Genomic DNA, 27,810 nt, shown 5'->3' on the forward strand with positions numbered 1-27,810 from the left:
CTCGGGCGGGAGCGCCACCGTGCTTCCCAAGCAGCGCACTATCCAGTGCGCCACCGGGCCGGCCCTGGACTTGTCAGATATCTAAAGAACATTTCTTCCAACAACTACAGAATATGCATTCTTCTCATCAGTACATGGAACATTCTCCAAGATAGACCACATGTTAGGTCACAAATCAAGTTTTAACAATTTAAAACATTTGAAATCAGTTCAAATGGTATTATATCAAACTAAAAACTTCTGCACACACAGCAAGGGAAACAATCAACAGAGGGAAAACACAACTTACAGAATGGGAGAATATATTTGCAAACTATGAATTTGAAAAGGGATTAATATCCAGAATATACAAGGCACTCAACTTAACAGTAAAAAACAAACAAACAAACAAACAAAAAACAAATAAATGGGCAAAGAAGCTGAATAGAAATTTCTCAAAGGAAGACATACAAATGGCCAATAGGCACACGAAAAAGTGCTCAATGTCACTAAACATCAAAGAAATTCAAACCAAAACCACACTCACTCTGGTTAGACTGGCTATTATCAAAAAGACAGAAAATAACAAATGCTGATGAGGATGCACAGAAAAGGGAACCCTCCTACACTGTTCAAGGGACTATAAATTAGTACAGCCTTTATGGAAAATAGAATGGAAATTTCTTAAACAACTACAAATAGAACTATTATGATCCAGCAATTCCACTACTGGGTATATACACAAAGAACTGAAAATTATCATGTCAAAGGGATATCTGCACTACCGTATTCATCACAAATCTATTTACAATAGCCAGTATATAGAACCTTCTTAAATGCTCATCAACAAATGACTGGGTAAAAAAAAAAAAAAACGTGGTATATATACACAATGGAATACTACTCAGCCATAAAAAGGAATGACATTCTGCCATTTGCAGCAACATGGATGAGCTTGGAGAAAATTATATTAAGTGAAATAAGCCATGCTCAGGAAGAGAAATACTGCATGTCCTTACTCTTAAGTAGGAGCTGAGAGAGAGAGAGAGAGAAAGAAAAATAACAAAGAAACCAAGAAACAAAGAAGGAAACAACAAACAATAAAATGTTGATCTTACAGAAGGAGAGAACAAAACTGTGGTTACTAGAGGGAAGAGAAGGGGGTGGGAGGGGTTAAAGGAGAAATTGATTAATAGACACAAAGAATGAAACATACTCAACTATGTTTCAAATTAAAAAAAGAAAAATAAATTAAAAAGATAAAACTGGAAGAAGAAAAGAGGGAGGACTGAATTTAAGTCCGCTTCTAGGTGCAACCCAGACCATCTTCTCAGTCTCACCTGTTGACCGAGGTCTCCATGATGAGTGTACTTTCCATTTAATCTGTAAGGCCTTGCTTTCCTTCTGTGTGACCTTTGAAACAAAGGCTGGTTCATTGTTACTCTGAATTGTACCTGGAAGGTCAAACCTACGTACTATTTCCAATCATAAAATTCTGGCAACATCTGAAGCCTTTTCTGTTCTTGTTGGTTAGGCTTCAGCCCACTCTGAAAAGTATCCACTGTAACAAGCATATATTTAAAGATTCCCATTGTCTTAGGCATCTGTGTAAAAGCTATTTGCAAATCTTCAAAAGGATGGATTCCCTTATAATATTGCACTCCTTGTTGAGGAGGATGTTTTCTAGTTTGGGGTTTTATTTTTAGCACATAGCTGGCAGCCTTGCGCCACTCACTGCAAGGCTCTGTGGAAATGGGGTCCCTTCAAATGTGGCTTCATTAAGTCCAATAGAGCATCTCTATTGTAGTGGGTACTTTCATGAAGGTGTTTTACTCTAGGGGAGACCAAGGCTTCTGGTAGTAGAACCAGACCATGATCGCTCAGTTTCCACACTGAACTGGGGTCAGTGTTTGTAAAGCCCCACATTTGGCATGTTCCTCATCTTTCTCTGTATAATGAGGCCTAAATTCTATTAAGTCTACATGTGGCATTAGAGCTCCAATGAGGTGAGCTCCTTTTGCCTCTTTTGCAGCTTGTTTAGCAGCTTTGTCAGCAGCTGCATTTCCCTTGGTAACCTGAGAACCATCCTTCTGGTGTCCTGGGCAGTGCATTGCTGTAACTTTGGCAGGCAGCATTATTGCATCTAAAAGAGTCAGTATCTCAGAAGCATATTTAATGTCCTTATTGTTGGAGGTTAGTAGTCCTTTCTCCTTTCAAATAGCTCCATGAGCATGTACTATCTTGAAAGCATACTTGGAGTCTGTATATATATTTACCTCTTTACCCATGGAAAGTTGGAGGGCCCCTGTAAGTGCAATCAGCTCTGCTTTCTGAGCTGAGGTACTGGCTGGGAGGGCATTTGCTTCTATTGTCTCGGTTAAAGTCACCCCTGCATATCCAGAGTGATGTTGTCCTTATTCCATGAAGCTCTTGCTAGTCTGAGATGGGGCAATGGATGGTCAAAGAGATCTGTCTGGCTGGAACAGACAGCACCCATGACCTCAAGGCCATCATGCATTCGGCCGTTTTCTATGCCGTTGCTGCTCAGCAGGCTGGTTGGCTTTAGGTTAGTGGTTGTCTGTAAGACTACATTAGGGTTACCCGAAAGAATTCACTTGTATTACAAATTGCCTCATATTTGCACATATGCCCAGCAGTAAGCCAGTATCCTCTTTTTGTTCTAAAAGAGTCAGCACCTGGTGGGGAACATACATGGTAATAGCTTGTCCCAAAGTAAAATTTTCTTGTAACACGTCATAGGTAGCACCTATAGCCCTTAAATAGGGCAGCCATTCCTTAGTAGTTTGTTCCATCTGTTTAGAGAAGAATGCTATAGGTTGGGTTACAGTTCCAAGTAATTGGATTAAAACCCCCAGCCCATGTACATACAGATTGAAAGACTTTTGAGGGTTGGGAAGACCTAAGGAGGGGACGATTATCATTTTTTTCTTTACGGTTTTGAATGCCTGCAAGCATTCTTCAGTCCAATATAGAGGCTCAGCGCCTAGCCCCTTTAATGCCTCATATAAAAGCCACAATGTTAGCCCATATTAGGAATCCAAATGCAACAAAACCCAGCCATTCCCCCAAACCCTCACAATGCCTTCTATTGCTTGGGGGCTTAGTTGCTGCTATAGTCTTCTTCATTTCAAGGACAAGACTGCATTTTCCTTTACTTAGTGAAAAGCCTAGGTAGGTATTTTTTTCCTTACCAATTTGGGCTTTGAAAGAAGAGACTTTTTATCCACATTTAGCCAAATGATTTAATGTGATGATGGTGTTCTTTAAGCATTTGTCATAGGTGGGGCTAGCAATCATCTACATATTTTAATAAGAAATCTCCTACTAATGAGTATTGCTTTATACAAGACCTCAGAGCTATAAATAAGATAGTGCAAGATATTCACACTACCGTTCCAAGTCCTTTTACTTTGTTGACAGCCATGCAGGGAGATTATGGTTGGTTTTCAGTTTTGGATTTGAAGGATGCATTTTTCTGCAAACCGGTAGATGGAGATTTCTTTACCAGCTATATAGGATTGTTATGGGGACATTGACAGGGCCAGATAAACAAGTCCATGTTTTAAAAACTTTTGTAGCACAGGCTGAATACTTTCAAGTCTTCTCTTTTCAGGGGATATTGTTTTTTCCTAGCAACTCCTATGCCTCTCCTTTTTTCATTTCTATAGATAACGGACTTACATTTTTGGCTCTGCTAGGGACCCCATCCACCCAAAGTGTTTTACTCACTTGTTTGTAGACTTTGAGTGGAAACAGTTCACCTTTTGGAGGTCTGACTCCAGCAAGGAGCATCTGGAACTGCCAAGATTGCTTGAGAGGCACTTGAATCTGCATATGTTGTTTCTCAGGAGAAAAAATCACTTGTGCATCTGATTTACATAGCAAGTCTCTTTCCAGCAAAGGGATGGGACACTCAGGCATATACAAAAAGCTGCATCTCAGTGTCATGTCACTCAGATGGCAGTACAGAGGTTGAAGAAAAGGCTTTTGGGGGGGGTCTACCTCTAATTCCTGTTATGAAAACTGTCTTCCCAGCACTGTTAGCTAATTTAGTGTTTAAGACGGAGCAACTAGCACCAGTGTCTACCAGAAAATCAATTAATTTATTCCCCACTGTGCATTGTACCCAGGACTCCCGTGAGGAAAGATGTAGTAACTCCAAAAGGTTAGTGTAGCCCCTGGGCTTCCTCTCTCATTCGCCATCAGAGGTGCTTCAGCATTCCTTCATGTGCCTTTCAGCTGCACCCTCCTTGTTTAGCTTTGGGCAATTGTGTCTCCAATATTCTTCCCCTCTACAATGTGAGCCTTGATTGTCCCCCAGTGTCCATTTTCATCCTCACCTCAGTTCTTTCACCTTTTCCTTTCACTTGCTTCCCCATTGTTTCAAAAATATTATAGTTTGCCTAGATTTACAAGTTTCTCTGGCATTAAACACCTTATAAACCACCTCCACTAGTTGCAAGGGATTCACCCCTACAGCTCCGGCAAACTCCTGTAATTTATAGCAGGTATCTGAAGCACTCTGTCCAATAAAAGGCATATTTGCCATCCTCATTTTCTCTGGGGCTTCCGGGTTTGCATCAGAATACGTTTGATATGCCTGGCATATATGTTCCAAAAACTGAGCTGGGTTCTCCTCTACCTCTTGTTTCAATACTCGTATTTTATTTAGACTCCTATGCTTAGGTACTTCCTTTTAAACCCTACCAGTATACACTGTTTGCAGTGATCCAGCCTCACCACCCAAGACAAAATGTAGGAAGACAAAGATGCCCTCTTTCCCCCTCTTATCCAGAATAGTACTAGAAGTTCTAGCCAGTGCAATAAGGCAAGAAACCAATGGCATCCAAATGAGAAAGGAAGAGGTTGAACTGTCATTATTTGCAGATGATATGATCATATACATAGACAACTCTAAAGATCCCACCAAAAAAATACTAGAATTAATAAATGAATTTAGTATAGTGGCAGGATACAAAATCAGCATACAAAATCAATAGCCTTGCTATACTCCAATAATGAAATAGAGGGAGAAGAAATCAAGAAAGAACCCCGCCCCCCATCACCACCAAAGAAAGAAATGCCTGGGAGTAAATTTAACCACAGAGGTGAAAGAACTCTACAATAAAAACTATAAAACATTGGTGAAAAAGAAGTGAAGAGGACACAAATAAATGAAAAGATATCCCATGTTCATGGCTTGGAAGAATTAACCTCATCAAAATGTCTGTATTACCCAAAGCAATCTACACATTGAAATCAATCCCTATCAAAATGCCAATGACATTCTTCACAGAAATAGAAAAAAGAAATCTTAAAATTTGTATGGAAGCACAAAAGATCCCATGTAACTAAAGCAATCTGGGTCAAAATGATCAAAGTTGGAGGCATCATAATTTCTAACTTCAAAATATACTGTGAAACTACAACATGGTACTGGCACAAAAATAGACAAATAGATCAGTGGAATAGAACACAGAGCCCAGAAACAAATCCACACACAGTCCAGTGATTTTCAACAAAAGTGCCAAGAATACACAGTGGGGAAAGCACAGCCTCTTCAATAAATGGTGCTCGGAAAACTAGACATCCACATGCAGAATATTGACACTAGACCCCTGTCTCTCTCCCTGTACATAGAAGTCAACTCAAAAACTATGAAATTGCTAGAAAAAAAACACAGGGGAAATCCTACACAAAATGGGAGTGGACAGGAGTTTTTTGAGAAAGATCACAAAGGTACAGGCAACTAAAACACAAATACACAAATGGGACTACGTTAAACTAAAAAGCTTCTGCAGAGCAAGGGACACGATCAACAAAGTGAAAGACAGCCTACGAATGGGAGAAAGTGTTCGCAAATTACACACCAGACAAGGGGTTAATATCCAGAATTTATAAGGAGTTCAAGCAACTCAACAGCAAAACCCCCTAAATAACCTAATTACAAAATGGGAAAAGGACATGAATAAACATTTCTCAAAATAAGACATACAAATGGCCAACAAGCAAGTGAAATGCAAATTAATACCACCATGAGATATCATCTCACCTTAGAACGGTTATTATCACCAGACAGAAAATAACGAATGCTGAGGAGGATGTAACGGGCACCCTCCTACATTGTTGGTGGGAATATAAATTGGTACAGCCACTGTGGAGAACTAAAAATAGACCTACTGTATGACCCAGCTATCCCACCAAGGGGTATGTACCCAAAGGAAATGAAATTAACATATTAAAAAGACTCCCACGTTCATCACAACACTATTCACAATAGTCAAGAAGTGGGATTAACCAAACTGCCCAGCAGAGGATGAATGGATACAAAACCTGTGGTGTATATTCACTGTGGAATACTACATTAAAAAGACTCCCACGTTCATCACAACACTATTCACAATAGTCAAGAAGTGGGATTAACCTAACTGCCCAGCAGAGGATGAATGGATACAAAACCTGTGGTGTATATTCACTGTGGAATACTACGCAGCTATGAAAAGAAATGGTATCCTACCATTTACAGCAATGCGGATGGAGCTGGAAACCATCATGTTAAGTGAAGCAAGTCAAGTACAGAAAGACAAATAACATGATCTCACTCATATGTGGAATCTTAAAAAAAAAGTGGTTCTCATAGAAGTAGAGTAGAATAATGGTTGTCAGAGGCTGGGGGCGCTGGCAGGGGGAGAAGTAGCTGTCTACCCTAAGGGAATCATTGTGCAGTATATAAACGTATTAAAAGAACACAGTGCAGCCCATAAATATGTACAAGTAAATGTTAAAATAAAATTTTTAAAAAGCCTAAATTGAAGCTGAGGTTACGTAGCTTCATGCTTAAGAGAATCTTTGTTTCAAACAGCAACAACATAATTCTTATTCTATGCTTCTCTTAGATATATATTTTTTTTTCTGCTGAAAATTCTCTAAAGAGCATTCTTTACATGTCACAGTGACAGGTCATTGCAGGTCCTTCCTTTTCTAGTCCATAATGTACAATATTTCAGAAAAGTGAGAGGCCCTCTCTTTCCCAACATCCATCTCAATCCTGGGTAGTGAAGAAAAACCTGACTGACCCTGACCAATGCATATATTTGTTTTTCATTTTCTCACAGATTGCTGTAAGAGGACATTTATGTAGAAAAAGCCAAGATCTGTGTGATCTGCCAGAATATTGCAATGGAACATCTGAGTTCTGTGTGCCTGATGTGAAAACTGCTGATTTAGAACTATGCAATAATGACACCACCTATTGCTATGGTGGAATATGCCAAGATCCTGATAAACAGTGTGTAGAGTTATTTGGAAAATGTAATAATTGTACCTTTTTTTCTGGGGTTCATTTTAAACTGCAGTTATTCTAAAGTCAATAATCCACCCTACAGCCATAGTATAGAACATGTTGTTTTACATCCAAATTTAAAAATAAAATTGCAAATTAAAGCAACTTTGAATAATGTCAAGACTTAAAATGAACCTAATGACTACAGGACAAAAATTGTAGGACATCAGTCAAATTTCAGGTGATTGGTGGAAAGAGTAGACTATTATTACAGTAGAAGAAAGAGAAAATGATCTCTCAAGCATTTCTGCACTTTAATACAAATTTTTTCTATTATCAAGTGGGTAGTTTTAGTATGTTTCTACTTCTTGTATAGCCAGCAGATGACACCAAAAATTTATAGTAGATGACACTGACTGTGCATTGTTGTTGTCTAAATGTCTCTATATTAATTTACAACGTGTTTGGCTTTTACTGATTTTTTAAATATGGGTAATTGAAACTTTTAATTTATGTTTTCAGTTGCTAAGGTTTCTTCTTATCTGTGTGGACAAGAAATAAATTTTCTAAATGACAAATTTGGAAACTGTAATCGACGTTGTGATTTTAGGTATGTATTTAAAGAATTATACATTTTCCAAATGCATGTAGATGTGTTGTGTGTATACTACAGAGTCACTTAATACAAAATGAGCAATAAATCTAGTGTATAGAGATGGATTTATATGTTGCATTTCATAAGATGGATATGTTCTGAATAGCTTTGGTGTTGTAATCTGAGTAATATTTAAAATTATTTTCGTATTTTGAATTGTTATTTACCTAATATGTTGTGTACCTAAGTGAAAGATGATTAATTTTTCTGCCTTATATTGCCAGGCATATTCTTTGTGGGAAGATTGTTTGTCACTGGGCACATTCAGTGTTAATACCAATTATAAATTATGATATACAATATACGCTCATGGGAGGGCAAGTATGTGTGTCTGCGCATTTAAGAAATACTTCAAAAAAGGATATTACCTACACAAATGATGGTACTATGTGTGGTAAAGGAAAGGTAAATACAACTTTTATTTGATACTATATATATGATGTATTTGTATGTGAGTGTCTTGAGTATGAGTGGGTGCGTGTGTGTGCGTGTATGTGTATGTGTACATAAAAGAGAGAGACAGGTAGAGAGAGAGATAGAAAGAGACCTTAAATTTTTAATTTTTAATTAGTGTTTCAAATTTTGGTTACTATATCATGATCTTAAAATGCAAAGTTCAGGGTTTCTGTTGGTCAAAGAAACTTTTGTTTCACTATCAATGACTTTATTACAAATTTTGCTGTAGATATTTAAATTAGTTTTCTCACACTTGAGAATCTAAGACTCCTTAGATCAGGTCTGCAATAATTTGTGTAAAACAAGGACAGAAAGTCATCAAATAATACACCAAAAATGTCAGAACAACCTGAATAAATAAGAATGTTAAAGAAAAATATAAGAACAAAAAGCCCAGTATTTAGTCTTTCACTAATTGACAAAGAGAATTAATTTGGTTATAAATAAAGCAAAATATTTAACTGTTCATTAACCTGTTCCCCTAATGCTTCCTCCAAAAGCATAATCTCATTAAATATTTGGTCCTCTCAAAAGACATGATAATAAAATGTAAAGTTTGAGCTTTGTTTGTTTTTTTTTTTCTTAAAAATATTGTGAAACCTAATAAGGGATTTTCAAACTAGTAACATTGAAAAATTAGTTGACTAATGAAAAAAAAAGATATGACTTTCACCCAGTTTAGTAAAAACAATTTGCATATAAATAAAATCTTTATAAAAATAAAATATAAGAGAAAAATGCAAGTGAATGGTAAATTGATCTCAGAATGGGAAAAGATATTCTCACATAAAATTGTGAAATAATCACAAAGGGACATGTTGGTGCTGAAACATTATGAAGTAATATGTTGTCCCTTCAAACACCATTTGAAACAAACTGAAAAAATATTTACTATAAATATGGCAGTGTAAATACATAAATATATTAGCTCATTTTATCATTAATTAATTATCACTAATGTGTTGTGTATATGTGTATATGGTATAATACAAAAATATATTTGGTCTTTGTCCCTGGTTTCTGGCACACAGCTCCTAGCAAAACCCTTAAATTTTCCTGATAGGAGTGTCTTTTGTTATTCATAATAAGCTCCTTACAATCACAGCTGAGTTTTTGCTTATTTCCATCATGCTTTAGTTTATGCTAATGTGGTGACAGGATGGGATTCCTAGATAGCCTCAGGGCAGGGCTGGTTACCACAAGGACGGAGTGATCAGAAGGATGGAAATTTCAGCCCTACCCACTGACTTCTCCGAAGGAGAGAGGTGGGACTGGAGTTCTGTAAAAACTCTAGAACAACGAGATTCAAAGATCTTCTAGGTTAGGGAAAATGTCGACTTGCTGGCAGGTTGGCACACCCGGAGAGAGCACAGACATGCTCTTCTCAACACCTTGCCCTGTGCACCTTGACTATCTGGCTGTTCCTGAATTGTATTCTTTACAACAAACTGGTCTATGTAAGTGAAAGGACGACAGGACCCGAGCTGACAGTTCACCGGAGAAGTTCCGCTTTATTTAGGGGAGAAGTATATATAGAGCCGGTTCTGGGAGAGGGTGGTTAGTACACGGGGGGTAGTTGATTGGCCTGGGGCGGGTAATGATTTCTGATAGGCTGCACCTTGGCGCCGGGGAGATTGTTAGGACCCGGAAGAGAAAAGCGCCATGTTTTAGGGAGTGCCTCCTTTGGGGTCTTCTATGGGGCCTTACAGTAAGGAAAGTGTTTTCCTAAGCTCTGTGCTCCATTTTAACAAATTATTACCCTGAGGACGGGGTTATAGAAACCTCCAATTTATATCCAGTTTGTCAGAAGTACAGGTTATCTGGGACTTTTGATAGGTATCTGAAGTGGGAGAAGTCTTGAGGAACTGAGCCCTTTAGTTTGTGGGATCCGATGACAACTCTAGGTAGATAAGTAGTGTCAGAACTGAATTGATTTGCTTGACACCCACTTGGTGTCAGAGAATTGGTTAATGTCAGAGAAAATATCCCACTATACACACACTATATCAATGCAAAAAAAAAAAAAATCTTATGACTGGGAAATATAAAAACTTTCCACCCAACTTGTGATTAAATAGATGCAAAGTAAATAAATAACCATGTATTGATTTTGTCATGTAAGTTGGGCCTTGAAAATAATATTTGATGTAGAGAAGTATATCTTATTATCATGAAATAAGTATAAATTAGCATATCCTTTCCAGAAAGTGATGTAGAGATGTGTAAGGCGTTAAATATATTATTGTAGCTTTTCATCCATTTCTAATGCAATAATGTTAAATTTTCAGATATTAAGAAATATGCATTGGCATAGAGGAATTATGATTTAAGTTATAATGAGAAAAAAACCAAGACACAATAGATGCTAATTTTAGATTGCTGAGATAAATTACAGTATATCCAAAATGGAATATAAAATTTGTTCTAAAATGACACATGAAAATACTTTTTTTTTTTTTTCCTTTTTGTCTTTTTTTGTGTCCGGCAATGGGATCGCAACCCTCGGTGCTGTGCCCGCCCCTCGCTCAGCCAGTGAGCGGGAACCGGTCTGTATGTGGGATCCGAACCCTCGGCGGGAGCGCCACCGCACTTCCCAAGTGGTGCACTGTAGCAGTGCGCCACCGGGCTGGCCCTGAAAATACTTTTTAATGACATGGAAATATATTTGTAATATTATGGTAAGTGAAAAATCAGAGAAAAACCTGCAAAATGTGCCTTTCTACTTTTTAGAGTGCACTGATACATGAAAATTCAACGGGATGCAATTTCTGCCAGAGCATAGATCATGTCTTTGGTTGCAGGTGTCTTGCTGGACCGCTGTAGCCCAAGATTGTAGCAAATCTTTGGCTTTATGTCTTAATCATTATAGATTTATGATAGGTAAAAAGTAAAGTGTTTTAGGAGAAGCCCTAGCATCAAGTATTGTGGCATCAATAGCATTTGAAAGCATTTAAGACCTGGAAAGATCTAATAAAAAATATTCAAGATGTCTTTTACACTGATAACTACAAGGCATCAGAGCATCACAGAAGACTTATGTAAATGGAGAAATAAACCATACTCATATATTAGAAGATTCACTATTGCTAAGATGTCAGTGTTTTCAAAATTAATTGTAAATATGATGTCATGAGAATATATAAGAATATATCTAAGCAGGTTTTTAAATTTTTTAATGGGGAAGACTGCTGACAAACTGATTTAAAAGCTTATGTGAAAATGCAAATAGCTAAAAATGCAAAATAGCCAATGCAATTTCAAAGAAGAAAATGCAAGCTGAAAATTTACTAAATGTCAAGAATTATTGTAAAATCAAAGTAATTAAGACAATGCAGTATTGGCACAGTGCTAAATTAACCTATAGACTAAAATAGAAAATATTATTTCTGAAGAAGTTTAGATCAAAATATTTTAATAATAAAGACTATGTTTAAAACCTTGGTGAAGTGTGTGTTACACTCAAAGATTTTTTAAAGTAAGGCACAAAATGAGTTACGAGAAAAATATTGATAAATATTTTATTTTATGATAAAAGCCACTGGATGGAGACTTAAGGTTCCAGAAAGATGGACTAGGCATATTTTTTCCTATTTCTTTTACTATGTACATCTAAAAATCCTAAACATTACATAGAAACATAAGAGGACTCTGACGGTGGAGAGAAAAAGGCAGATTAGCTAGGGACCTTGGAACCCAAGGTCTCTCCCTCTTCCCCCCCCCCCGCCTCTTTTGTTGCTTCATTTGTTCCAAATTGAGTTCCAGAGCAGTCAGCAATTCAGAAAAGCTAAGTGTCACAGACAAAAAGAAGTCCTCAAAGAAGGCCTGCCTTCACTAGCCAAAGGAGCAGTGTAGCAAGACGTGTGTACATTTTAAAATTGTTACTGCTCTGCTTCAGCCAAATTATACAGAAAAAAACGTGCCCCAAGTTGAATTCTGCAGCGTGCTGCGAGCAGAGACCTAGTGGTGAGCCTGTGTTCCCCTGACCCTAGCAGGATTCTAGAGCCCTCCCACCCCAGGGGTTAATGGCACCTGTAATTCCAGCCATGCCTGGCCAGAATGGGGTAGTGTCCCTTTTCTTTCCCCCAGAGTTTTAATAGAGGAGGAATGTTAAAACAGAAGGTTTAATGAGATTCAGATTCTCATCACATAATACCCTAAATATCTAGATTTCAAGCAAAAGTCACTCTTTATACCGAGAACTAGAAAAATCTGAACTTGAATGAGAAAAGACAATTCACAAAAACCAACACTAAGATGGCACAGACGTTAGAATTATCCTTTAAAGAATCTAAAGCAGTCATCGTTAATATGTTCCACTGAGCAATTACAGGAAGGCTTGAAATTCATGGAGCAATAGAAAGTTTCAGGAAATAAATAGAAAATATAAAGAGGAACCAACCGGAAAATTTAGGACTGAAAAATACAATTATCAAAATCTACGAGTGAATGCCGAGCTCAAGAGCGAGAGAATCACGAGGTCCCTCCTTCGCAACACGCCGTCTTTATTCTTTGTTAGAATTTGACTCCAGCGATTTCATTTTGATTCAGACAACTTTCCCGCTTTCCCCTTTTCGTCAAGATCTTTCCCCAAAAGCATCACTGATCAACCTTCCTGTAGTTTTATTGGTGGTTTCATGGAGCCAGATGGACTCGTTCTTGTTGTTGGTCTGGTTGCATGTTGGAGGAAACTGAGCAGTGACTGAAAGTAAGTGTTGAAACCCTTTTAGCTACACTCGAGCAAGGAGATTTGGAAAGAGAAGCTGTCAGGGTAAGTACACCTGAAGTGCATTGTCGAATTCGGTTTTGTCTGTTCTGTAGGCATTGACTATCATCTCAGAGAACTGGGCCAGCATTATTTTGTTAGAGGTGTACTTCTGCAGAATTTTGACAGGCAACAGGTACACGTAGTTTAAAGGAAATAACACAAAACCAAACCAACAAACATTATATATGTACTTATTATATAAGTACAATTTGTATAATGGTTCTGAATCAAGACCATGGGAAACTAGGTGATACCTGCTGTAGCCATATGACCTGTTTTCTTATTTTGTAAAATTAAGTCTTAATTTCCCCAGGGGATTTTAACCAGATACAGCATGCATTATTAACAATGGCACAGATATCTCATTTAACCAATAGATAATCTAGAGCAATTTTATCATCTAGTATCACATGAATGGGTTGAGTTCAAGCAAAGAATGAGCAGCAGGTGCATTAGGAATCCTGCTAAAGTTACCCGCTGCATCATGTAAAGATCTAGGTTTGGCTCAATAGATCCAACGTCTTGTCAAATTACCCACAGAAGTTACTGATCGAGAAATTTTAACTTCACCATTATCAAGAAAACATTAAGAGGGGTAAGGGTCTCCTTATGAAGGGAATCTTGTTCTGACATACTGGGAAAGGCTGTCCACAGCAAAAATTTGGCAACTTTTCATTGTGGTTTGTAATTTGAATGTCCCTGGTTATGGCATTAGGCATTCTGGTGCACTCTGAGTGGCCCACACATCAGGCACAAGGCCTGTCCCTTGAAATTTACATCAAGTTGCCCAGTTTGGGCTTCAGGAAGGAGCGTTTCCCAAATTTTAGATCCACATCAGTAGAGTTTTCACATCAGAGCTCAATCTTTGGAAAAACTTTAAAAAATTTTTGTTCTAATTTTAGTCAACTTGATGACACACAAAATTGCTTTTATAATATTCATGTTTCGTAAACATTTTACAACTTCCTCAGACCTTTTATGACTTGCTCAAATATTTTATGACTTGCTTAAGCCTTTAGTTTTTTCCTGTATTTTCTTCTTTTTTCACAACCAATCATTCTACAAAAAAAAAAATATTTAATTTTTCCTTATCATTGAGACCACACAAGATTTTTTCTCACACAAAAATTTTTCTCTTTTTAACTTTCCTTACCAAAAATACATACTCATGTTTAACTTTAACATCTCTCTCTTCTACTAACTGTTTCTTTATGACTTCTTTCTATTTTGTAAGTCTACATTTTTATATTCAGATTTTATTTTGTTTTTATATTTATTTATTTATTTATTGACTGGTAAGGGGATTGCAGCCCTCGGCATGGTGTGGTCTGCACCACGTTCACGCACTGGCCATCCCTATGTAGGATCCGAACCCATGGTCTCGGCACTACCAGCGCCGCACTCCCCCGAGTGAGCCATGGGGCCGGCCCTTGTTTTTATATTTTTAATTAATGTGTTATTGTCATTATTTTTTACATTCTAAGATGTTGTTGCAGAGCAGTTGGGGGAGGGTCAGAGAGTGGGGAGGGCGATAGGATGGGAGGAGATAGGGGACATGGTCAAGGCCTGTGGCACCCCCTCATTCCAGCAGGGGAGCCCAGGGGGCTTCCAGCAGCAACTCAGTCATGACTTAGCTGGATGTGGACTTTAGTGGTGTGTGGCTGAGGCCCTCAGTCCCCCCACTTCCCTGGCTCGGGAGCCCAAGAGGCTTCTGGTCATTCTAGGTGTTACAGGTGTTCTTTGGTGGTGTTAGACCTTTACTGGTTAATATCAGAACTTTGTCTCTAATCTGTGGGTTTTTTCTTTCAGTTCTGTGTTGTATTATTTGCTGCTCCCACCACTGAAACTCTGCACTGGAACTAATTTGTTGTCCTTTGCTTACTTCTAAAATGGTGGAACTTCCTGTGGGGACCAGCACTTGAGCCCTGTGGTTGAGCTAAACTGCTGCTTTGCTGCTGATTCTCTGCAGAAGGCTTTTTGTGCAGCTCAGGTTTTAATTGTTGACTTTGTAAGCACTTCTGGGTCTCATGAGGTCCCATTCACATGGGTTGTGCAGAAACTCTGGTCTGGGCCTGTGTCTTTTCAACAAACTGCACCCCCTACAGTTCTATACTCCTGACCAGTCTCTGCTGTGTGGTCCTGTGCTGACTGGAGGGCAGATCAGCTGTCTGTGCTTTGCCCAAATGTTCCCCTGGTGGCCCGTCTCCCCACCACCTGCACTCCAAATACTTCCCATGGGACGGGCCATGTGCTGGTCCCTTGCAGTGACTCACCAGCCTCTGTGTGGCTCCTTTTTCCACTTGTCTGTGGCCCATCACTCCTATGTGGGTCTACGGGTACCCTGTTAGTGGTCTTGCTGGCCTGGGAGCCACCAAGGCCCTCTTCTCCCTTGCAGTCTACAAGCAGTTTCATCCAAAGGGCACAGCTGTGGCTTTTTCCAGTTCTTTCTCTGTGTGCTGACCAGGGCCAGCCTTGAAGTGGTTGGGGCTCAAAATGGTCAGAGTGGTCCTTTCTCTCATGACTTCGCCTCCCTTCATGCACTCCGTAGTTCTCTCTTCCTCTTTACCTGAGCTCTACTGGCCCCAGCTTGGCAGTTCTTTGCCTTTTACTGGTTGTAAATTGGTTGATTGTGGGAGAGGGTGATGCTGGGGACCCTCTATTCTGCCATCTTGATCAGAAGTTTACTTTTTGAAGTAATCTTTAAACAATTTCTGGGGTTAGACAATAAAAGCACATTTTTATGCCTCCCTTGTAATTTTTCTTAACAAAAGCACATCTTAATTGTTTTGGTACACTTTGCATATAAAATTAAACATATTAATTAGAAAACTTAACCCTTAGTAACCTTAAATTCTAGTTGAAACCGAGGAAGTAAGCAATTTTGAACTGTTTGTCATATACCAAAAACTTATGAATATAAATCTTATTTCTAGAAACTTGTGCTTTCTCATAGAAAAATCTTTCAATGTGGAACAGGACATATTTATTCAAGTATATTTTGTCTTTCTATAAAATTTGGGAAGGCAAATGTAAATACACTTGACCTATGTTCAGTAATTAATGTTTCAGTATATTATCTTATTTAGAAATGACCCAGACATTTTATAAAAATCTATTACTTAATTTAACATAACTTTAAGATCTCAAATAACATAAAAACTTTACTTATAAAATATTATCTTGTAAAAAAAAAAAAAAAAAAGGGCCAGCCCAGTGGCGCACTGCTATAGTGCGCCGCCTGGGAGCACGGTGGCGCTCCCGCCGAGGGTTCGGATCCCACATACAGACCGGTTCCCACTCACTGGCTGAGCGAGGTGCGGGAGCAACACCGAGGGTTGCGATCCCGTTGCCGGTCCCGGTCCGGTACGGGCGCGACACTGAGGGTTGCAATCCGTTGCCGGACACGAAAAAAGACAAAAAGGAAAAAAAAAATATTATCTTGTTACATTTATGTAATTTATTTTTAACAATTGTGCCCGATCATTCATGAAAACTGAGATATTAGACAAAGCTAGCCATTATTTCAATCTGTTTCCCTGCTAACCATTTTTTACAGTTTTTGAATATAAGATGTTCATCACTCAAGTCAAAACCTTAAAGTTAAATGTTGGGGGATTTTGCTGATAACATAGAAGATACGTTTATATTCATTAAACCAGAAATATTAAAATAATGTTATTTATTAAAGAGTTGCACAAAGATCGTTCTGCTCATAGGCTCGATTTATAGTTATATGGCCTTGAAGCAAACATCTAGCAGAACAAACATAACTCTGTCTGATCAGCAAACCAGGCAAAAAATTGTATGCTGAAAATTCTGAAGACATCTTTATTTTTATTTTACCAACAAATTTAGAGCTAGTTAATCAAAGATGTACTCAAGTCATGTGAACTAACAGGCATTTGGGTTATCTATCATATATTTTATGTGTTTGGGGGAGTTGTTTTGAGACAAAGAGCTTATCACAGGAGTTGATGTCAGTGCACTATTGTAGACAATCCATCAGGCAAGCATTCTTGTGCATCAGGCTAGCTGTTCCTGTGACTGCTAGTTTGGGAAAAGTCCTTGGCAAAAGTTTTGATTACAGGCGTATGTGCATAAGAGCCCTTCGGGGAGTATTTGTAATAGTTCTTATCATAGGCGTGTGTGCATGAGGGCCCCCCTTCAGTACCTCCCAGCTTTATTTATTTTGGTCAGGTTTTCACACAAGTGATTCCATTCCTTCCTTCCTTCCTTCCTTCCTTCCTTCCTTCCTTCCTTCCTTCCTTCCGTCCTATTTTTCATTCTCTCTCCTTCCTTCCTTTCTTCCCTCCTTCTTCCATTCTTTCTTTCTTTCTTAGGTCCCACTTATGAGTGAGGACATGTGGTATTTGCTTTTTCTGTGCCTGGCTTATTTCACTTAATATAATTTTCTTCAAACTCATCTATGAGTTTGCAAATGGCAGAATTTCATCCTTTTTTAATGGCTGAGTAGTATTCCACAGTGTATGTATCAAGTTATTTTTCTTTTCAAGTCATCTGTTGAAGGACATTTAGGTTGGTTCCGTATCTTGGCCATTGTAACTAGAGCTGCAATGAACATGGGAGTGTGGGTATCCCTTGGATATGATGATTTCCATCCCTTTGGGTATAAACCCAGCAATGGGACTGCTGCATCATATGGTAGTTCTATCTGTAGTTATTTGAGGAAACTCCATACTGTTTTCCATAATGGCTGCACTAATTTACAGTCCCACCAACAGTATGGAAGAGTTCCTTTTTCTCCACATCCTCGTCAGCATTTGTTATTCTCTTTCTGGTAATAGCCATTCTAACTGGAGTGAGATGATATGTCGGTATGGTTTTGGTTTGCATTTCATGCTTAGAGCTTTTTAGCATTTTTTAATGTACCTGTTGGCCATTTTTATGTCAATTCAGTTCCTTCGCCCAAATTATAATTAGATTATTTGGGGGTTTTTTTACTGTGAAGTTGTTTGAATTCCTTGTATATTGTGGATATTAATCCCTTGTTAGATGTGTACTTTGTAATATTTTCTCTCATTCTATAGGTTGTTTTTTCACTCTGTCGATTGTTTCCTTTGCTGTGCAGAAGCTTTTTAGTTTGATATAATCCCATTTGTTTATTTTTTTCATTTTTGGTTTGTGCTTTTGGCATTTTATTCATAAAGATTTGCCCAGTCTTACATCCTGAAGTGTTTCCCCTATGTATTCTTCTAGGAGTTTTATAGTTTTAGGTCTTATACTTAAGTCTTTAATCCATTTTGAGTGGATTTCGGTACATGGTAAGATATAAGGGTCTAGTTATATTCTTCTACATATGGATATCCACTTTTTCTAGTACCATTTTCTAAAGATGCTGTCCCTTCCCAAGTTTAATTCTTGGTGCCTTTGTCAAAGACCAGTTGGCTGGGAGTACCTGGATTGATTTCTGTGTTATCTATTCTGTTCCATTGGTCCATGCATCTATTTTTCTGCCAGTACCATACTGTTTTGGTTGCTACAGCTTTGTAGCATGGTTTGAAGTCAGGTAGTGTAATGCTTCTGATTTTATTTATTTATTTTTGCTCTGAATTGCATTGGCTATTTGAGGTCTTTTGTTGTTGGACATGAACTTTAAGATTTTTTTCTCTATTTCTGTGAAGAATGTCATTTGTATTTTGATGGGGATTGCATTGAATCTATAGATCACTTTGGGTAGTATGGACATTTTTACAATGTTAATTCTTCCAATCCATGAATGAGGAATGTCTTTCCATCTTTTGGTGTCCTCTTTAGTTTCTTTCAACAGAATTCTGTAGTTCTCATTGCAGAGATCTTTCACCACTTTGGTTAAATTTTTTCCTAGGTATTTCAGTCTATTGGTAGCTATTGTAAATGGGCTTGCTTTCTTGATTTCTATTTCTGCTAGTTCACTACTGGAGTATAAAAACACTGCTGATTTTTGTGTATTGATTTTGTATCCTGCAACTTTACCAAATTTGTTGATCAGGTCTAGGAATTTTTTGGTAAGGGTTATGGCTTTTTCTATATATAGGATCATATCAACTGTGAACAGTGACAATTCAACTTCCTCTTTTCCAATTTGGATGCCTTTTATTTCTTTACCTTGTGTGGTTGTTCTGGATAATACTTCCAATACTATGTTGAATAGGAGTGGTGAGAGTTCGAATCCTTATCTTGTTCTTGTTCTCAAAGGGAAAGTTTTAAGGTTTTCCCTATTCAGGATGATGTTGGTGGTGGGTTTGTCATATATGACTTTTATTGTGTTGAGATATTTTCCTTCCATACCTAATTTGTTGAGAGTCTTTATCATGAAGAGATACTGAATTTTGTCAAATGCTTTTTCTGTGTCTATTGAGATAAGCATATGTTTTTTGTCCTTGCTTTTGTTGATGTGGCGCATCACATTTATTGATTTGTGTATGTTGAACCATCCTTGCATACCTGGGATGAATCCCACTCAATTATGGTGTATAATCTTTTTGATGTGCTGTTGTATTCTGTTTACTAATATCTTATTGAGTATTTTTGCATCTTTGTTCATCAAAGATAGTGGCCCTTAGCTTTCTTTTGCTGTTGTGTCTTTGTCAAATTTTGGCATCAGGGTGATGCTGGCTGGCCTCAGGATTATATTTGCCTTTGTAAATGAGTTTGGGAGAGTGGCCTGTGTTTCAATGTTTTGGAATAGTTTGTAAAGGATTGCTTTGTAAATGAGTTTGGGAGAGTGGCCTGTGTTTCAATGTTTTGGAATAGTTTGTAAAGGAATAGTTTGTGTTAATTCTTCTTTAAAGATGCTAGAATTAAGCAGTGAAGCATATGGGCCAGGGATTTTCTTTGTTGGGAGACTAGTGATTACTGCATTAATCTCATTGCTTGGTATCAGTCTGTTCAGATTTTCTATTTCTTCTTGGTTTAGTCTTGGTAGTTTGTATGTGTCCACAAATTTATCCATTTCCTCCAGGTTTTCAAATTTGTTGGCATGTAGTTGTTTATAATAGTCTCTAATGATTCTTAGTATTTCTGTGTATCAGTTGCAATGTCTCATTTTTCCTTTCTGTTTTTTGTTATTTGGGTCTTCTCTCTTCTTTTTAGTTAGTCTGGCCAATGGCTTGTGTATTTTGTCTATCTGGAAAAAAACACTTTTTGTTTCGTTGTTTTTTTGTATCATTCTTTTGGTCTGTATTTCATTTTGTTTTGCTCTGATCTTAATTATTTCTTTCTGTCTCCTAGGTTTGGGATTCAATTGTTCTTGTTTTTCTAGCTCTTTTAGATTTAGTGGTGGGCCGTTTATTTGAAGACTTTCTGTTCTTTTGATGTAAGCACTTATTATAATAAACTTCTCTTTTAGTACTGCTTTTGCAGCATCCCATAGGTTTTGGTAAGTTGTACTTGTGTTTTCATTAGTTTCAAGTAATTTTTAAATTTCCTGCTTTATTTCTTCTTTGACCCACTGGTCATTCAAGATCATGTTGTTCAATTTCTGTGAATTTATATATTTTCCATAGTCGTGTTTGTTGTTAATCTTTAATTTTATTCCATTGTGGTCTGAAAATATACTTGATATGATTTCAATCTTTCTAAATTTGTTGAAACTTACTTTGTGACCTAACATGTGATCTGTCCCGGAGAATGATCTGTGTACTGATGAGAAGAATGCATAGTCTGTTGTTGAATGAAATGTTCTGTACATAACTGTCAAGTGCATTTAGTCTAAGATGCTATTTAAACCCAGTATTTCTTTGCTGCTTCCTTGTCTAGATGATCTGTCCAATGCTGAGATTAGCTTGTTAAAGTTCCCAAATGTTACTTTGTTGGGGTTTATCTCTTCCCTTAGGTCCCATAACTGTTGCTTTGTACATCTGGGTGCTCCAATGTTGGGTGCATATATTTTTATAATTGTTGTATCTTCTTTGTGCATTTATCCTTTTATCATTATATGGTGTTCTTCTTTGTCTCTTTTTGTAGTTCTTGGTTTGAAGTCTATTTTATCTGATATAAGTATGGCAACTCCTGCTCATTTTTGGTTTCCATTTGCATGGAATGTCTTTTTCCATCCCTTCATTATTAGTCTATGTGTGTGTCTATTGGTGAAGTGAGTTTCTTGAAGGCAGCATACAGTTAAGTCTAGTTTTTAAAATCTATTCAGCCAGGCTATATTTTTTAAGTGCGGAATTTAGTCCACTTGTATTCAGAGTTGTTATTGAAAGATATTGCCTTATTCCTGCTATTTTATTAATTTCTCTATGGTTGTTCTATATTTCTTTTGTTCTTTTCTTTCCCTTTTATTGTTTATCTTTGCTGTTGAGTGTTTTTTGTTTTTTTTGTTTTTTTATAGTGATAAAATGCATTTTTTTCTCTTTCTCATTTTCTGTCTGTTCTAAAATACAATAAAAAAATATGAAATGACATGTTCTTTTTGAATATGTCATCCCACTCTCTCCTGGTCTGTACGGTTTCTGTTGAGAAATCTGCTGTTAGCCTGATGTTATCAGAGATTCCCTGATAGATAATTTGACATTTTCTCTTGCTGTTTTTAGAATTCTTTCTTTGTCTTGGACTTTTGACAATTTGACTACAGTGTGTCTCAGGGAGGTCCTTTATGGGTTGAATCTGTTTCTGGATCTTGGAGCTTTTGGGATCTGTAAGACCATCTCTCTTCCAATATTTGGGAAATTTTCAGCTACTATTTCATTAAATAGTCTTTCAGTGACTTTGCCTTTCTCCCTTCCTGTACACCTGTAATATGGACATTTGTATGCTTAAGTTTATGAGAAAGATTTTGTACATTTTCTTCATGTCTTTTAATTCTTTTTTTATCTTTTTTTTTTTTTTTTGGCCCAACTGTTTTAATTCCCCAAAGCCTGTCTTGCATTTGCATTTTAGAGATTCTTTCTTCTGCTTGTTCTAGCCTGCTGTTTATGCTCTCAGCAGCATTTTTTATTTCCTTGAGTGAATTCTTCAGTTCCATTTCTGCTTGATTTTTAAAAATTATTACTTATATCTCTTTGTTGAATTTCTCATACATATCATCAAATTTCTTTTTGACTTCATTGTAATTTCTATCTGTTTTTTCACCCATCATTTTGAGTTTTTTAGTATTGCCCTTTGGGATTTCTCTTCAGGCAATTCATCTATTTCCTGTTGTATTGGGTCTGGTATTGGAGAGGTGTAGTGTTCTGTTGAGGAAGTCATGTTTCCTTGTATTTTTCATGCTTCTTATATGTCTGCATTGAAATCTGGGCATCTGGTGGTGTAGTCACTTGTTTTAATTCTAGGAGTGGCATTTGAAGGGGGAAACTTTCCTGTAAATGTATTCTATATTATTAGTTGAGTTGGGAGTTTTAAGTTTGGATCTGGATGAGTGCAGTAGTGCAGACTTTGTGCAGCTTCTTCAATTGTATTCAATCTTAGAGTGTTAGTGGGTGCCTTTGTAGCCTAGGCAGAGGGACCCTTGGAAATTTCTTGTTGGGGTGGGTGATTTGCTGTCAGTCAGGGGGTAGATGTATACTGTTGTAGCAGTTCCTGGTAAGTCTATAGAGGACCACTGGTTCAGCTGTTGAGCCTGGAACAAGGCTGTGTAGATGCTGCATTGCCCAGTGGCTTTCTAGATGGGTGTTGTAGTGAGGGAAGCTATTACCCAATCAGGTGTTGGTTTGAGAATAGGTGTTCACAGTTGTCTCAAGGCCTTGCAACTCTGAGGGTGGCCTCCTGATCAACTTTCGAGACTGCTGCAAGTCTGTAAGGGTTCAGCTGAGCCCATCAGCTCTGCAGAGCCTGCCTTGGGGTGTTAGAGCCCCTGCCTGGTCCACTGTCAATCTGGGAGCACATATAACTGAGGCAACAGGTCCTGGGAGCTCCGAAGAGGGGCACTGCTCTGCAGAGCCTGCCTTGGGGTGTTAGAGCCCCTGCCTGGTCCACTGTCAATCTGGGAGCAGATATAACTGAGGCAACAGGTCCTGGGAGCTCCGAAGAGGGGCACTAGCTCAGCTGTTGAGCCTGGAGCAGGCCTGTGTGAATGATGCAGTGCTCAGTGGATCTCTGGAGGCATGATGTAGGAAGGGAATGCTGCTCCCCAATTGCTGCTGAGCCCTGTGTGAGCCTGCAAAGGTGCAGGTGAGCTGAGAAGCAGCATAGAGGCCTACCTTGGGGAGGGGTGCTGGTTAAGTTCAGAATATGGGTTCTATGTCTTTCTGTCTGTCATAGGCTCCAGGCAACCTTCACGCTGACCCTGCTGGCACCTGTAAAATGTAGGCAGTACCTCCCAATAAAGGGACTGGGGCTTGCTGGGTCTGGGCAAAAGAGTCTATGCTCCAAATGCTTGGGATTGTGACCCTACCAGTACCTGCGTGAGCATATGGAGGGTCACAGGAGGAGGTGGGGCTTCTGACAAGTTTCCTGTGGGCTGTGTGCATCCTTCTAGGTTCAGCTCCCACAGGCTGTGGAAGGTGGGTCGCAAATGTCAGGCACTACTGTGCATTAGCAGATTTCCCACTCAGCAGGTCTGCCTACCCGCCTGGGGGAAGTGAATGCTGAGTGAGTTCAGAGGTGGGTCCCAAAAAGACTGGGGAGAATCCTCAGAGGTGAGCATCACCAGCATTTGTGGTGACTGTGGGAACAGCTGGGGTCTTTTCCAGCTGGCATTTTGTTTGCCTGATTTCAGGCCAGTCCCTGTGGCGGGGCTGAGGATGCATGCTCTGTTCTGCTCTCCTGGCGCCGTTCCCTTCTTCTGTGCTGCCTTAGAATCTTCTCGCTCTCCTGGGGCTCTGCACCATGTTTACTCAGGTTCCAGTCAAAATATACCTGTTTGTCTGTTGTTTTGGTCTCTTTTTACGGGGAAGAGACTAGTGCCAGACTTCTCTAGTTGGCCACCTTGGATTTTTTTTTTCTTTTAACCACTTTCACATCAAAAAGGGAAGGAGACATGCACATGCCACATGAGATTGCTGTTCTGGTTAGCTAGGCTTCTCCTATCCATGTAACACTGAAATTCAGCAAATGTGCTGTGGGGAAGTCACCCAAGCATCTGAAAGCCAACTGCATTGTCACGACATCCTTACATGATCACCAAAAGCTTTACAGGTTACTCTCTTCCCCAGCAATGGTGCCCTGCTGGTTAGTCCATGCCCAAATGGTTAATGTCCTCATGGTGAGAAAACAGCAAGTAAATAAAAGCAAGCAAGCAAAGGAAAAGGAAGGTAGGAATGAAGAAAGGAAAGACTGAAAAAGGAAGGGAGAGGGGTGTCATCAAGATCTCACTTTGGAAAGGTGACCCCAGTTTGGGATTTTAGTGGATGCTCTACTCACTTCGTTCAGAGATCTCTGATGCCCTTAGAGTACTGTCCAAGGAATTTGTTTGGCTTTTTCTGGTTGATGCAGTAGAAGCCTTGGGATTACGTAACTTGTTCCTACCAAATCATTTTTAATAAAGAAAACTAACTGGGAGCTTTCTCTATGTGACTGGAGATTATCAAATGACAGCCTTCATTTTGGAAAGTGGACTTTAGGCCGTGCTACTTCTAGCAGTTTAAGTGAATACTGCTTATCAGACCACTCTAGACGCCTAAATTCTGCAGACACCGTGAATTCAATTGCTTCAGGAGAGAAAATACTCTTTTAAACTTTAATTTTGGGGATAAAAGTGTTGTGTCCTCTGCATTCTGTAATTGAAAGAGAGGGAGACTTGAGTAGTCGAGGCTGAGAGCTGATGGCCTCCGTGGCTCTGTGCACAGATTTCCGCTGACAGTGCCACGTGTCAGCCGCCCTTCCCGTTCCCACCCCTGCAGCTCTGCCGGGCTGGGTCAGGTGGTCGGCCATGCTGTCTGCCATTTGTGTCCCCCTGGCCGCTTCCTCCATTCATTTCATCCACTACTGGCCTTACATTTTATTTCAGAATTTCTGTAAGTTCTTCAACTTCTCATCTTCAAATTGCCTTTTTTTTTATTATCCTCACTATCATTTATTTTAAAAAGAGGGGCTTTTGTGTGTGTTAAGTCTATCGATTCAAATCAGAATTGTTCTGTGGCTGTTTTTAAAATTCATCAACAATATACTTTATTTTCATTTGTTATTCTACCTTGTTCAGTTGATTTCTGAGAAGTCAGAAATTAGAGACTTTTTAACCTCATTCTCATTAAATGTGGGTCCTGAGTGAAAAATAAAATGTAATGCATTGACATCTGTATGCACCTGTACCTATAGGAATATACATAGATCAATCAATAGATAGAACTTAGACTTTATTTCTGTTACTTCTATTATTTTGTTTTTTATTTTTACTTGTAGACAGATAATGCTGGCTGGTCCAACATTTTACTATTTTTGCTGGTCTCGTCAGAGTGCCTTCAGTTAGTAAACATGGTGATATTTGCTCCTTCTTTATCTATTCATGGTGATAGACAATAATGAATTTTCAAGGTTATTTTTACTTGTAGACAGATAATGCTGGCTGGTCCAACATTTTACTATTTTTGCTGGTCTCATCAGAGTGCCTTCAGTTAGTAAACACGGTGATATTTGCTCCTTCTTTATCTATTCATGGTGATAGACAATAATGAATTTTCAAGGAGACAGAGTAAATTAAAATGAGACTGATCCTGAAAAATTCCTGAGACAACAAAGCCAATTAGGCATCATAAGTGACCTTAACCTTGCTTGATTTGAAAACATAAGCAAAACTTAACTTGAGCTATTTCTTTTTCATGCCTATTTTAAAGAGAAACAGGTTAGGCTCAACTAATCAGAAGCAGCCAACTAACTTACAGTTACGTAACTAGGGACTTTCCCAAATAAGGAAATAATATAAATGTAAGGAATCAAATATTTTATTTCCTTTACTTCTGTGTTCATTTTATAAAAGCCTCCTACTTGATACATCTTTCATGGAGCTAATGAACCCTTCTGGTTTAGAGCTGTGTGCTCAAATAAACTCTTTAAACATTTATGCCTCAGTTTATCTCTTTAACCATGACTGTTCATTTTATATAGGATAGTCCATCAGGTAACTTGAAAGACACCATAATATCAACTTAGTAGATGCCTCAAAAGACATTCAAATTAAATAAAAATTTAGATAGAGGAATATTAACTTGAAATATAGAATCCACTTTGTAAATCAGGTTAAATAAATAATTATATATGCCAGACTGCTTTTTTTTCTTCATGTATAACAAATTATTTTATTCTCATAACCTGTAAGATGGGCTGAATTACCATCTCTTCACAGCTGAATAAACTGAGGTATGGAGGAATTAATAATTTGCTCAAGATCACACTGCTGACTTAAAAGATAAGAGATATCATTAAAGCTGGAGAAAATGTAAAAATAAGAAGAACACTGGTATTTAGCGTTGATTTTGGGGATCTGTGAGTAAAGCAGTTCTTGCATTGAAAAATGCTGTTGATTACTTATGACCTAAAAGTGTAAATTTAATTCTCATCAAATATAAAATGAGGATAAAGATATCTCTTCCCAGCATCTATATGAGTATATAATACAAACTGCATAAAAAGCTCTAAGAGAGGTCCTAGTCCAAGTTGGCTAGTTTTTTCTTCTACCAATTTGTACCAATAAATGTATAGCTCTGCTACCTCAAGGGAAAAATAGTATATAATTTGTAACATTTTATATCGTATAAAGTAATAACATGCTATTTTGATATCGACTCTAAGTTCTTATACTGGAATGAGCAGATATCATGAAATCCACATTTATCTGTCATGCGTATCTCCTGTGCATATAATTTTTTTTACTAACTATGATTCCTCAACTCTTGACTTTACACTTAAAATTTTTGTTGTTGTTGCTTCCTTTAACACTTTAGTTTTGTAAGCAGAAAGAATGCTTGGCTGTGGAAGGACACAAAAACCTAACATTGTGTGACTCAAAAGTAAAATGCCAAGGGCATGGGGTATGTGACAGTTACTTTCTTTTTACATATAGTTATTTTAACCTATTTCAATAACATTTAGCAGGATAATAATAAGGTTCAGAATTATTTCAGAATTATTTGAGGTGAAATTTATTTAGAAAATCACTGTTAAATATGAAAGTAGATTCAATTATTTGTACATATGTACATGATTTACGTGTTCAATCAGATTATCACAGGCTTCATGAGCTAATAAGTTTTCAACTTTGTACAAAAATGCAATATTAAACATAATCTGCTATTATTGTTAGATTAAGTTATAAAATTAAAAAAATTGATTAAGATTTCACATAAACATTTACATATGCATATGCATTTTATTTAATTGAACATATGTGTACACATATGTTGATAAACACAAGGTATTTATATTATACTTATTGCACATAATCTAATATTTATATGGTACTAGAGTTTCCCATCAATTCAAATCTGTTTCACCCTTAAACACCTTTAGTTTATTTCCCTGCATGTACCTTCTATACTATCTTTGGAAAGTCATTCACTGATGGCTTTTCAAATAATGCTAAATTTTAACTTAATTATTGCAAATAATGGTACAACTAATACTGTTGTACATTTACCTTTGCACATTTATCTAATTTCTTAAATTACTTTCATTAAAGCCTTTTGGACCAAATATATGCACCATTTAAATTTTCATAAGTATTTCACTGTCTTCAAGAAATGTCATGACATTTTTTTGTTCCCTTCTACTACATAT

At 37.8% G+C, this 27,810-nt stretch overlaps 1 protein-coding gene across 1 annotated transcript in view; it reads left to right on the forward strand.

Moving 5' to 3' along the window:
* LOC103600916 (disintegrin and metalloproteinase domain-containing protein 18-like) overlaps positions 1-27,810 on the forward strand; it is a gene marked incomplete at its 5' end in the record, with an annotated part of 62,948 nt that overhangs the window by 17,154 nt on the left and 17,984 nt on the right. The window contains 4 exons of the mRNA XM_008585259.1: positions 7,116-7,311; positions 7,805-7,892; positions 8,162-8,342; positions 26,979-27,065. Coding sequence (XP_008583481.1) covers positions 7,116-7,311; positions 7,805-7,892; positions 8,162-8,342; positions 26,979-27,065 — 552 coding nt within the window. The remainder of the gene's footprint in view (positions 1-7,115; positions 7,312-7,804; positions 7,893-8,161; positions 8,343-26,978; positions 27,066-27,810) is intronic.

This window comes from Galeopterus variegatus, unplaced genomic scaffold (assembly GCF_000696425.1).
Source record: "Galeopterus variegatus unplaced genomic scaffold, G_variegatus-3.0.2 Scaffold3508, whole genome shotgun sequence".
Taxonomy (NCBI): Eukaryota; Metazoa; Chordata; class Mammalia; order Dermoptera; family Cynocephalidae; genus Galeopterus; species Galeopterus variegatus.